The sequence below is a fragment of the Candoia aspera genome, chromosome 2 (genome assembly GCF_035149785.1).
Source record: "Candoia aspera isolate rCanAsp1 chromosome 2, rCanAsp1.hap2, whole genome shotgun sequence".
NCBI classification, from domain to species: Eukaryota; Metazoa; Chordata; class Lepidosauria; order Squamata; family Boidae; genus Candoia; species Candoia aspera.
This window is the reverse complement of record NC_086154.1, coordinates 194,456,628-194,470,002: the sequence shown is the minus strand read 5'-3', so window position 1 is coordinate 194,470,002 and position 13,375 is coordinate 194,456,628. Positions and strand designations below refer to the sequence as shown.

The window sequence follows — 13,375 nt, the reverse complement described above, 5'->3', positions numbered from 1 at the left end:
AAAGAAAACAGCTGCCGAGACGCTGGCAAGAACCGCCGAAGGGGCGGAGAGTCGAAGAGGTGGGGCAACTGGAATCCCCTCGCAGCCAATCAGTGAGCCTTTGGCCTGTCCACTCGCCAATCGGCGGGTCGATCGGGCGGGTGTTCGCGTCCTGGGACCGATAATATAGGGAGGAACATGCACAGTCTAGAAATCAGGGTATGTGGGGTGGCTGCTGCTGGCTGCGAGCCTTTGCTTCCTCTGCGCCCTGAGCTCTTGCGTCTGCGGAGTTGGGGTGCTTCCGTGCGTCTCCTCGAGAGGAATCGCCCGGATCCTCGCCTCAGAGGTAGCTGGAGACGTGGCGAGGCTTTGGGCGAACTGGACCGATTTCGACTGTAGCCATCTCTTGGCGCGCTCCGCCTTCGCCAAGTCCGGGAACAGGGCGGGACCGGGACCGGATGCCGTTACTGCGCGCCTCTGCAGCACTCCCGGACGCTTGGTTTTGGTGAGTCAGCTCTTGGGAGCTGGGGAGCCCGGGGTGTGTGCGCGAAGCAGGAACGGTAGAGAAGGGCACCTTTGTCCCTGAGAAGCTCCCCCGCCGGGGCTGTCTCGGATGGGCACCTTATTGGCAGTGGGCGCCTTAGCGGTCTCCTTTTACTCTTCTCCCTGGCTGGCGCGTCTTAGGTTATTGCCGGGGCAGCAGAAGAAACCCGGAGTCCGCTAAAAGAGAATGGCGGTGAATTTTAATCGCCTTGAGACGCCATAGAATTTAAGGCAAGTAGAGAAACATGTAATATTGATGAAAAGATCACTTGATTGCCGAGAGCCAAAGTTTAGCTTTACTTTTAGGAGTAAGTAAATGCACGGGCACTTATTCTCAATTAAAACTAGCGAGTTTGCAAACTTGGAAGATCCTTACAGGCAGGTAAGGATGCACAATGCTAAGCCATAAATTCAGCCAGCTTGATGGGTTGGATTACAACTCCTGTCAAGCCTGGTCCCAATGGCAAGGCACCATATAAAGTGTGTTCTAGTTACATGAGTGTATTTTCCATGTAAACTAGGTGAAAGTCCACATCTGTGGAGCATCCCTGTGCTGCCCTCAGTGACCCAAGCAATCTCTTTTTATGTTGGAAAAAGCAGATAGAAAGTTTCTTCAGCGGTTGCAGGCCCTTGGGGTGGGGGCGTCAGTTGGTCTCTAGACTGGAAAAATGGCTGCAGAAAAGCTTTAAGTGGTCGGAAGAAAATAATGAAAGTTATGCTCATGACATAAACTTCTGGATAAAGTAGTTTTGCTCTGAGAAATGTATTGGGTATAGTTCCACATTTGTATGTAACCTAAGGAATAAAGATGGATGGATGTTGTTTCTGGCTAAACTCATTCTCTTTTATGAGTCATTGTTCTATACTGATATACATGTATAGAATACAAATAAGGGTAGATGTCAAAGTAACTCACCAGCCAACAAATCATGGACGCATTGACTAGACTCATTGATTTCCCAAAGCTGTAATGTAGCTTGTTTGCTTACTGCATGGTGGCTTAGCGTGTGGTGAGAGTCCAGCCAACAGAAGAGTTAAACATGCCAGAGTTTGTGTGATGTGTACCCATGCTCCTCAGATTTATTTGGTTTCATTTATTTCAACTGTACTTATATGCAGGGAAACCTTCAGCCATAAGCAGCAATGGGTTATACTTCCAGAAAATTGTATCTCTAGATAATGAAGAAATGCACAAAGAAATGCCTGGAATTGGAGCTTTAAACAGACAACTTAATATTTGCTATATTTCTGAAGTGCATTTTTAAGGAAGAAGAGATCTTCCTCTAGGTGTAGGGATTAAGAAAATTATACCCAAAGATGATTTTTAGTATGAGGGATACAACAGAAACAAGGAGAATGCATAAAGCATGATCCTAGTACATCAGGACTGTCTCTTTAAGTGGAAAAAAAAATCTTTAAATCTCCCAATGCTAGCCTTATGGCAGAGTGCAAATTGCCAGATTTTGCATTTCCAGATGCAGATTACAAGAGGACATCCTGCAATCATGGCCTGCTTGGAAACCTAGCAGATAATGTGCAGCCCCCAAAAGGGCTGCCTGCATGTCTTAGGTCATTTCCTAATCCATGGCAATTTATAGTATCATCCAATAAATGCTGTGCTGAAAAAAACTGTAATGAAGACCACCTTTATATTGCTTTCAAAGATCTCTCTCGGAAGTCGTTAAAAGTTGTTTTTGGATAGGCTCAGGAAGCACGTTGATATATTGCTGGCTTGAATTCACACATCCTGCTAAATCATTTTTGATTTGTTTGGTTTTGCTTTTGGTTTAATGCTTTGTATGAAATCAGACATTGTGTTAATTCAGTAATCCATGATTAAGCAACTTTATATTGATTAAGCCCAGAATATTCCTGCATAACATTAAACCACAATAGGTGCATTCACATGTCACACTAGAAGAAAAGCAAACACACACTGTGGTGTTGCATGTTGTGTGAAACAAGACCAATGCTGCCCTTTTTCACAAGGGGGAGACAGCAAAGCTCTAAACTCTCCTTAGCTTGTAGAGAGACATGAGTCTGGCTGCAGTCTTTCTGGTTGGCAGGGGGTGACTTTCTACTTTTCTGATCTTGTTATCTTAAAATTGTGCCTGCTTCCTTCTGTCTAACTGATAGCAGCCTAGAACATACCTTGTTGACCCACATTCTGTTAAGCTTCTTTATTATTACAAAGATAGAGAAAATGTGTTGCATACCATACTAAGTGCCTAAGTCATAATGAGGTTTCTAACGTGCTTTGCGACCCCAGTCAGTTGTGGTTTATTCAGTAAACCCCATTAAATAAATAGTAACAGAATGACCTATGAGCCAGATCACTGTAGGAATAAAAGTGAGCATCTCTGAAAAAAATGCCTTGATATGCAAACCCACTTGTGATTTTTCCTGCGTTTCATCTCGCTTCCCTGTTGAAGGCGCACCAGACCTTCTTGGGCAATAAGGGATGGGGGTGAGCGGGGCAGAAACGTTGTCTTTTGGGAAAGCCTTTCTAGCTACCTGCCGGCTTTACTCAAAACTGCTATCCTCTGAATGTAACTACAACTCCCATCGTTCTCATAGTTTGGGATGGTAGGTGTTGCGAATCCAAGCCACCTGACGTGCCCGCCTTTCTATCTGGGGCGAGAACACGTTTGAGAATACGCGGTCACATTTTGCTTTTAAGCCTCCGAGGCATGCCGGCCTTGGGCGCTGTTGGGACGTAGAGGACTGGGAACGGCCGGCGGCTGTGCGAAATAATCGAAATCCCATCTTCGCGGTGTGCGTATAGCATAGGCGTGCGCTCGCAGGGCAGGAAGGCCAAGGTAGAACCTCCCCCGCCACTTTTTTTCCCGAAGCACACCCTTCCTCCGGGTTAAGTCCCTGAGAACTGCTGTGGGCTACCCCCATCCCCCGCGTATGCTTATTCAGCAGTCAGCCTCACCGATATCCACGCCTTGACTGGTCTTGGCAAAGCGGCCGCGTCAATCTCACGGGCACCAAGGTCTGGGCTGGGAGGGAGCCGGACAGCCGGCGCGCGGCGCACGCGAGGACCGGCTGGCCAGATCCCGGCTCTAATCCGAGGGCGACGCGGCTGCCCCTCTTTTCTCCCCTCTCTCGTGCAGGAAGCGAGCTGGAGGAGAAGGCGGGAGCCGCGCGGCGCGAGCCATGGCTGAGGGGCAGCAGGTTGTCCCCGCCGCAGACGCCTGGGAAATCGACGTGGAGAGCCTGGAGGAACTGGACGAGCTCGAGAGGCCGTTGCCCACGCAACGCGCGCCCCGACTACAGGCTGGCGGAGACGGCGAGGAGGAAGACGACGAAGAGGACGAGGAGTGTGAAGAGGATGAAGCCGACACCGGGACAGCGGCCGAGGTTCTCCGGCAGCCTGCGCTGCCGCAGCCGCAGCTTGTCTCGCCGGCGGCGGCGGCGGAGGAGAGAGGCGTAGGGGCCGGGGAGCAGCCGATCCGCAAGCTTAGCCGCACGCCCAAATGCGCGCGCTGCCGCAACCACGGCGTGGTGTCCTGCCTGAAAGGCCACAAGCGCTTCTGCCGCTGGCGGGACTGCCAGTGTGCCAACTGCCTGCTGGTGGTGGAGCGGCAGCGCGTCATGGCTGCCCAGGTGGCGCTTCGCAGGCAGCAGGCCACCGAGGTACGTGCCGGCCTCGCCCGACCCCCCGCCCCTGGGCGAGAGGCTCTTCTGGCCCATCCTGGGCAGATTCCGCCCTCTGCCCGCAGCGCAAGGCTCCCCCATCCTCCCCTGCCTTGTTTTCCCTCCCGCACAAAGGGGAGGCGGAGCATTTCCTTAAGGGGCCCGCGCGTGCTAAGCTGGCCCTAAGAGCAGTCTTTGCTCGGAGATGCAGTTCCCGGGCCGTGGATGTTCTCGTGCCCGTGGACGCTTCGCCGGGCCTGAGGTCGGTGGAGGTGATCTTCCGAGAAAACGCGTTGGTGGGCCTGGGACTCAGTGAGCGCGGAATCGAACCGGCGCAGAAGGCGATTCCTGGGTCTCCTTTTTGACGAAGGGGCAGGAGCAGAACCCCCTTCACCCGACGACGGCCAGAGGCTCCCCCGGACGGTGCGGGGAGCTGCGTTGGGATGGGGAATCCTCTGGGCCCGGAGTGGTTTCAGTGATACTTTGTGGAACTGGAATACATTTTTGCTTTCCAAAGGGAAAAATAATAGGAAGCTGTTCATTTTGATGCAGCACCTACCCATTGTAGGCCTTGGCAGGTTGACCACTTGGATTTAAGCTGGGCTACAGGGTCTGGATGCTGTTAGTTGGGCGACTCTGTAACTGTTTTCGGAGACTGATTTAGCTTCAATCCAAGTACTTTAATCTGGATTTTGTGGGAGGAGTGGGTGGAAAATGTAATTCATCCTCAGCTTTAGTTGCAACCTCTCTTCTGATTTACCTGTTTCCCAGATTCCTGAAAGCATTTAAGGTCTTCAGTTTGCTTGTGGGGCAAACTGAATCCAGACCATAACAAATATACCCAAATTGACATTTCCGCAGACATACCTTTTTTTTCTATTATTTCCTCAGGATTAAGACTCCTAGGATATCAGAAGCTTGGTTTTTTTTAAAAAAGAAAACATATATAGATTTCAACCAGCTGTAAAATCTATTTTAATTTTGATTAAGAGCTTTTATTAAAACAATGTTTCTGTCATGCAGCATTTAAGGGATTGTATCACGCTCTTAAGATTTTTCTTTCAAGCAGTGTAATACCAAATATGTTAGAAGATACATTTCATTTTTTCAAGGACATAGTATGGTATCCATTTTGGCATTTTTTTTCTGTGGTTATTCCTAATATTTAAATTTAAATGCATTGGGCATATTCTGGACAAAACTAAATATATTTAATATCTTTGATTTAATTGAAAGAATTAAGATATGCCTCCTGTTGGTATTGCAGGCTGCTGTCTGCATTTGAGAGCATGGAATAAAACTGTGTAGGGTATAACTTGTTTAAACATTTGAGCCAATTGTTTAGAAGTTAAATTCCTAATGTATTTCGAGTCACAGAATGACCCCTGATGTAGAAGGAATTCCATTAAAATTAGAACGTGCTTAATCTGGTTAATGAATTAACCCATTTTCTGAGCTTGCACAGTACATTGAACTGTAATCAAATCGCCTGGGTCATATAATGCACCAACCCCTACACAGGCAAGCAAAGTAATCAAGATTAAAATTAAGAAAGCTTACAAAGAGGTATGAATGCAGCTGCTAGATTGTAATAACTTGATTTAAGTATGTTGTGAAACCCCAGTCTCTTTCTAATCTCTTAATTCATGCAGTATGAAGAGAACTGCCTTTTTCCCATATTACAAACTCAAAAAGTGATTTTGCTGGGAACAATTAGGATATACACAATTTGTGAAGCTTTCTCTGACTTCTTTTTTCCCCATGTTTCTGTATTAGGATAAGAAGGGGCATACAGGGAAACAGGCTAACTTTGAGCGCAGAACAGTGTACCAGAGACATGTTCGGACGCCTAGTTTGCTGGCTAAAAGCATTTTAGAAGGTAATGATTTTTTAGCACTTTGAAGCTGCCTGTCTTTAGATATCTTAGCGATTATTTTTGTTTTTTAATATACAAACTGCTTAATACATGAACTCCTTGTCAGTTTGGTAATAAAAGACCAAGAAAACTAGATAAACAATTGTAAACACCCATGGATCCTGATCTACCACAGATTTTGGTGGCCTTTGAACAGTAACTTCTTAATTGGATTGTCATGAGTACTGATGGCGAGCTGGAAGGGGCCTCTATCCAGGGGGGAAAACGTATGCGTAGTACTGAGGAGTTAAGCAGCCATTCAAAGAGACACAGATCAGACCCACCTTAACCTTTGGGGTTTATCTGTCTGGGTTTTTCCCACGCTTCTTCAGTTTGTTAGGATTCTGTTTTATGTAGCAGTAATAAACACTAGAGACCTACTCCTCATCTCAGCATGATTTCTGACTGTTAGGACATGGATTGTGACTTGTGCACTTTAATTCTGTCAGAAAAAAAAATAGAAGTTGCTTTCATAGAAATGGATTAATGAGTGTTATAGACAGTAACTGAATTATAATCTCTGGGAATAATGATAAGGAGTAGATTAAAATATGCAAGAAAGAAGTGTAGAGTCTATATACTTGTTATTTGAAGACTTAAAAAAATGGTTAACACCATATGGAAATACTTTTTCATCTCTTAAAAGGAATAGTCAGATTAAATTAGGAAAATAAAGTATAGAGTTGTTGCAATGAACAACTTCTCATTAATTCCAAACATATTTCAATAAAATAATTTCCTGCAAATTGAAATTTCTCTTCATTTTGCCTCAGTTTGTAATCAAATAGTTGAATGATTAATTAATTAATAAAAAATTGCAGTGATATTTTGAGGATTTAAGCTAGTATTTTCCTATTGACAAAAGCATAGATAAACTTGTACCTTAAGAAAATTATAGATAAAAATAGTTAAATGTTGAATAGTATTACCTTTTTGAAAGCATTAATTGTGAGGTTGTTTTATTTCTTAAGCAATCCTGTTACTGTATTACCTTTAGCATTGGGTACAGATTTAATAAATTTAAAATGTCTGACCCAATTCCTGTAGGTGTCGAGAGAGTTAGTGAGCACAATCCGTTTCTATTCAAGTTAGTGGCATATGTTGCTTTTACATCTTGCATTGCAACTTTATACCATATGTACATGTTTTATTTGGCTGAAAATCCCATTAAATTATTCATGCATCTGAGTGATGATGCTTAGACATGGGCCTGTGGAAGGGTATATATAATATGCGATTGCCCCTGCAACAATCCCAAATATACTTATTTGGGATTATGTCCCATTGGACTCAACAAGGCATATACTATATCTGAGTAGATAAGTATACTATAGAACTGCTCTGTTGTGGTAAATTGAACCTTATAAATTGAGTTACTAAAGTCACCCATGAGTTGACCTTGATTCCTGGTGAATCCATGCATCTGTCCTTTTTTTCTTGACTATAATATGGAAGTCATTTGCCATTGCCTTCTTCCAGGATGGATTTCTGGCCTAGTCTATAGCCCTGGGATTTCCTGGATTTGCTGTTGTGAAGGTTTTTCATTCTTAGTCAAGGTCAGTCAGGTGCTACAACCTGTTGTGACAAGCAATACTTATTTCTGAGCAAATAAACACTTGAGTTGCATATCTCATAATGTCATTGGTGGATAATCAGGAGTTGTAGGATATGCTGTAAGAATCTTCCCAGTTTGTCTTCACACTCAAGTATTGATCATGCAGCACCACCTGGGTATAAAATAATTTTTGTTTTTTTCTAATCACCAGAAAATATTAAGATGTGGACAGATTTGAAGGACAGTTTAATTTTTAAGCTTCTGGGTTGACAATGAAAATATTGTGCCTCTTAAAGAGAATGGACATGGATGATATTATTGCAGAGATGCTACTAGTATTGTATGTAAAAGCAAGCATATTGACCATGAGGAATAAAATTCAGAATCCATAAGGAATGAGGTTCATTAGACTTCTGAAAGTTTTCAGAATAGTTGCTTTATTGAGTTTTCAAGACTTGTTAACTTGACACATTTATTCACAATGATTTGAAAAACTGATCCCAAATTTTTAATTTTAATTTTTATATGAATATATATGAATGAATATATATATATATATATATATATATATATATATATATATATATATATGAATATATATGAATCCTATGTTCTTTTAAATGGTGATTGTGGTTAATACAGTATATTTATTTGGAGTATGTGAAATGAGGACCATAAGTCAGCTGTAAGGACCATCATTTTGAGGAGTGAAATCCATTGACTTGACTTAAGCTTTACTTCTACCTAAATGAAGTAGGACTGTTATCTAACTATACAAAGTGATATTTTTTATATTTCTTCTCTTTCTTTTGGCTCAGTATTCACATTCTTGCTAGGATACTTTCTTTATAGGAGTAGAAACATTCTTATGCTTCATGCTACCCTTTCTGATTTGTCTTAAATTTCTTTCTCTTTTCTTCTAGTACTCCTTGGATTTTTTCTTTACCATCTCTGTGTACATAGTGGTTCATCTTTAGAGAATAGAAATGCACCAGTTGTAGGTATAGATACCTTTCAAAATGATATTATAAGTATCGTAATAAAGAAACATTATTAATGTAGTAAAATGTGAGTGTGAAAACTACCTTATGGGCTGGTTATTGTTGAGATGGTTCAGTGTGGCTTTGGATATGGTGAAAGTAATTAGTAGTTGGAGGCAGAAAGCACTGCATTCCTTGCACTTCAAATTTTGGCATCCTCTATATCAAAAGGACAACTTGTACATCTCCCATCAGTAGATGTATAAACTTCTGATACAAAGGTTGCTCATGATTTTACTTACTTGGCAGGTGATTAACAAGTTTTGCTTCAGGTGTCAACTGGGAGGCAGGATAAAGAGGGTAAATCATTCAGGTTCTTGGTCCTCACATTTACATAAACTCTGAAGTTACCTGTTAAGTGTAAGAAAGCACTATGTATGCTTCGAAGTGCTGTACCATAAAACATCTTCAAGGGCATCAGCAATCATGCAGCAGAGACCATGTTCTTTACAGTATATTAGTTCTCTTATCATTGTGCACTTTTTCATTATTAAAACAATTCTTTTCTCCCCTCCAAGGTTATCGTCCCATTCCAGCAGAACCTTACCTGGGAGGGAATTCATCCTTGCCACCTCCTGTTAGCGACAGAATGAGAAAAAGACGGGCTTTTGCTGACAAAGAACTTGAGAACATAATGCTTGAACGGGAGTATAAGGAACGAGAAATGATGGAAGCCACCCAGGCTGCTGCTTTCTTCCTGCCAAACCGCATGATGCATGGGACTGAGTACAATTCTTATAAAACTTTTAACCCTCATCAACTTGAAGCTTCCAGTAAGGAGTTTTGTGGCTTTCTGCCTACATGCTTAGATCTAACTATGCAGTATTCAGGTTCAGGGAACATGGAACTGATTTCATCAAATCTGAGTGTGGCCACCACTTACAGGCAGTATCCTCTGCCCTCCAGATTCTTGGTATGGCCAAAGTGTGGCCCTCTCAGTGATGCCCTTCTCTATCAGCAGTGCCTTCTAAATGCTACCGCAGTCCAATCTTTCAAACCTGGAGTGGTCTGGGACGATAAGGCTTCACATGGCCAGGATTTTACCACCTCTGAACATGACATCACGTCAAAAAATGAGAATGCGTTCCACCATCCTCATGTTCGGGAACTTGAGACGCCTCAAAATGAACTCCAAAACATCCCTCAGGAGGCTCATGAGAGGTCAGCATTTTCATCCCCTAGGAGAACTTTCTCACAGATCTCTGGCAAGGATCCTATAGTTTCTCAGGACCAGTCCCTCAACAAGATCAGCAAAGATAGCTCCAAGCAGCAACTGCTACTGCCACCCTCATCCAATTATAGTCCATTCCATTCATTATTCCAACAAACACTTCATAGCAAATCAGGATCAGAGTTAAAAACCACTTTTGATGAGACATCCAGAAAGTATAGAGAATGTACCTTCAGAGAAAACCAAAAGTACAAATTTAGCATTGACAGATACGCAAAAGACTTTCTGGGGACTAAACAAGTTATAACAAAATTATCAACAAATGAACCGTTACCATTTTCTGTTGAATCAATTCTTAAATGACCATCTTCAATGGTCACCAATGTTTCTCAGTAGGCTGACAATGTGATCTTCAAAAGACTTAAAGAAATGTATTGGCACTTAGAATTGAACTCAACCATATGTGCCAAGAAGTAAGTCCCTTTGAATTCATTAGAGCTTGTTTCTGCTAGGCATTTTGTCCAAAATACACTTGGAAGAAATGCTTTAGATTTTGTTGAAAATGACTTCCGATAAACAGTCTTTGAGCCTCAAGACATCACTGATATCAGTTGACTTCAGAGTGGGTCATTAAGTGGGTGGGTAATTAATATTAAGCACAGTTGCCCTTTCTTGGGAATTGACTATTCCGCAACTTTAACAATTACTGATATGCTGCCTGACAAGCTCATGTTCACTGCCTTATGCCAGCATAATTTTGGAAAAAAGAATTTCAGATGTAAAGGGGAATTTTAAAATGTACATAATATGCATGATTTTATATGAAAATAAACTATTTAAATGTTTTGCGAATTAAAATAGTGTGTTTGAGGACTAATTTTTTTTCATAACATGACATGAATTTATGCCTCTGGAAAGCATCTTGTTGGTCATATTCAAGTGCAGTGTTACGCCCATATACATTAATAAGATTAAGCCTCCTTAAGCATGTGGAAGACTGGCTTTTTGTACACTTTTCAGACATTATTTTAGAATCTATAAAAATATGTCTCTTATGTATAAATACATGAAGTTTTTGCCTAGTTTTTCCACAAATAATCCCTGGATGTCTCTGGAAGTTTTAGAAACACATCCAGGATACAGTTCAGTCTTGGAACTGAGGTAGGATTGGAAGGACCATTGAGCAAAAATACATGTGGTTTTGTGGCAAATGATTTTGGCCTCATATGCAATGGGAAAATGGGGAAAAAATACTCCAAAATTAACAAAACAGGGATGCAAAGTTACATATTAGGACAAACATAGCCTGAGTTTAGTAAGCATACCAGACATCGAGTTCAAAAATACATTGAAAGAAGCTAAATGTTCCCCAATCTATGCTAGTTGTCTCATCTTAATTAAGAAAATCCATTATGCTTAAAATACTTTTCCTTCTGTTCTCTGCATAGGTAATGCAAAATCAATTAGTGGACAATATCCTGAATGAAAACATACTAGTATAGACATAGTTGTAATATTGTATTATCATATATTGTAATGAAAAAAAGATACTCTCAGAAACTGAAAGTATTTTAAATCCTGCCCGTAAACAAATTCCTCAGATTAACACTAAATCATGTGAGTTTTAAGTTTAACACACAGTTCACCGGTATTTAATATTCTTAACCTCAAGTAGTTTTTACAGTATTAAGCATTGCTTAAGCATATGTAATTATACAGTTCACATGCATTAGTGTTAATTGGAAACAAGACAGCTTTCTTTGCTGTGTACTGGGATTTGTGCTGTATAGAATACAGGTTTTGATATAAAAATGAAACATTGTGAAGATCCAGTGTGAAGATCATGAAGAAGAAACACTTTCATTACAATAATTTGTACTATTCACAAAATAGATTTTGCATGATTTTAATTTACCCCCCAAGAACAGAGTGCAAATGAGATACAGCTGAAAAGGCTTGGCCAGCTCTTTATAAATGAATGTGCCAGATCCCCAGGATGCAGTGGATGGGACATTTTTAACATAGAGTTCTAGCCATCCCATAACATGGGTATGCTTATAAGAATGAACACTGAGCTCATGGAAAAATTCTGCTGAGATTCTGAAAGCTATGAATGCATACAGGCATATGCAAAATCTGGTCCAATTTCTTGAATCCCTTCCTCTCATCTCTGTTGCAATGACCTGAATACAGAATAAAACTTTTGATTCATAATCAGCAGACTGGTTCTAGGGAAAGAAATGGACCCAGAGTCATTCAGATTAATAGAGGCAAGACCCCAAATGATTCAAGATTTGGCCATTTGACTTGCTAGATTGATTGTTCCAGATTGTATGCATGTATTTTCTTGAAATATGATTTCCCATGAGTATGCAATACTTACATGCAAAATGTGATACATTCAAACGATACTTTCCTGGAATACTCATCAATGCCTACTATGAGGGGAGGTGTTTGAATTTGTCCTGTAGTTTTCTGATGTATACAGTATTTCACCAAAGTCCCTCCTTTTACCACATACACAGTGGGGACCTGAGCCATCTGCCTCACCATCGTGAACCTCTTCTTGCAGGTTCCCTTGGTCTCATGCTAAGTTAAGAGTATCTGTAAATAGGAAACTGCTTAATTTGATAAGTACAAACTAAGAACATGTTCCTTGTCACTGATGTGATTATGGCTGGCATAAGCCATACTAGGTTGGTTAGTTAGAACATGCATCCTGATCAGAGTTGCTCCTTTTTTTGGTCCAGGGCTGCCAACTTCCTCTGGGTCAAGGGCTACACTAAGTCTCTCAGTGGCACCTTAGGGGGGCATGTTCAAAAAGTAGGGGTCCAGGACACCCTGTGGGATACCACAGGGCATGGAGATTCTGTCTCAGTGCCTGGAGGCTGTGGGGTTCTGGATGGGGTGCAACAGGCTTTGGTTCAATCCAAGCAAGACCAAGTGGCTCTGAATTTTGGACCTCCTGGTTCGGTGGACCTTCCATCTTTTCTTCTGGATGGAGTAGCACTGCCCCAGACAGATCTGGTGTGCAATCTGGAGGTCCTCCTGGACTCATGGCTCCTGCTTGAGGCAGGTGGCAGCCATGGCTAGGACGGCTTTGTGCATCTTTGGGTTGTTCGTCAGTTGTGCCTGTTGCTGGACTGGGGGGGCCTGCTCACGGTCACATGTCCTCTGACCTCCAGACTGGACTATCTCAATGTGCTTTACATGGAGATACCTTTGAAGAGCCTTCAGAAGTTCAGCTGGTGCAGAATACAGCGGCGCAAGGAGTTAATGGCATCGGTTACTTAGGGTATGTGACACCACTTCTTTGTGAGCTGCGTTGGCTTCCCGTGTGCTTCTGCGTGCAATTCAGGGTGCTGGTAGGTACCTTTAAAGCCCTTCATGGCTTGGGACTGGGTTACTTATAGGACTGTCTCTCCCCAATTGTGTCTACTCATCCTACCTGGTCCGGCAGGAGGGGCATGCTCTGGGACCTGTCAGGTAAGGAGTGTCAGCTGGTGGGACCCAGAAGGAGAGTCTTTTCT

General features: G+C 42.3%; 1 protein-coding gene across 5 annotated transcripts; it reads left to right on the top strand.

Moving 5' to 3' along the window:
• The first annotated feature begins 239 nt into the window (after positions 1-239).
• On the top strand, positions 240-10,703 carry DMRT2 (doublesex and mab-3 related transcription factor 2). 5 transcript variants are annotated; one of them, XM_063295100.1, is made up of 6 exons: positions 240-484; positions 3,642-4,164; positions 5,941-6,043; positions 7,559-7,635; positions 8,558-8,635; positions 9,193-9,301. In XM_063295100.1, the coding sequence occupies exons 1-5, from the start codon at positions 438-440 to the stop codon at positions 8,609-8,611; spliced, it is 804 nt and encodes a 267-aa protein (XP_063151170.1). In that variant the 5' UTR covers positions 240-437; the 3' UTR covers positions 8,612-8,635; positions 9,193-9,301. The 5 variants fall into 5 exon arrangements, with proteins under 5 accessions (XP_063151170.1, XP_063151169.1, XP_063151166.1 ...); XM_063295099.1 differs by lacking the exon at positions 8,558-8,635 and having other exon boundaries at positions 244-484; positions 9,193-9,389; XM_063295096.1 differs by lacking the exon at positions 7,559-7,635 and having other exon boundaries at positions 300-484; positions 9,193-10,703.
• Positions 10,704-13,375: the final 2,672 nt, after the last annotated feature.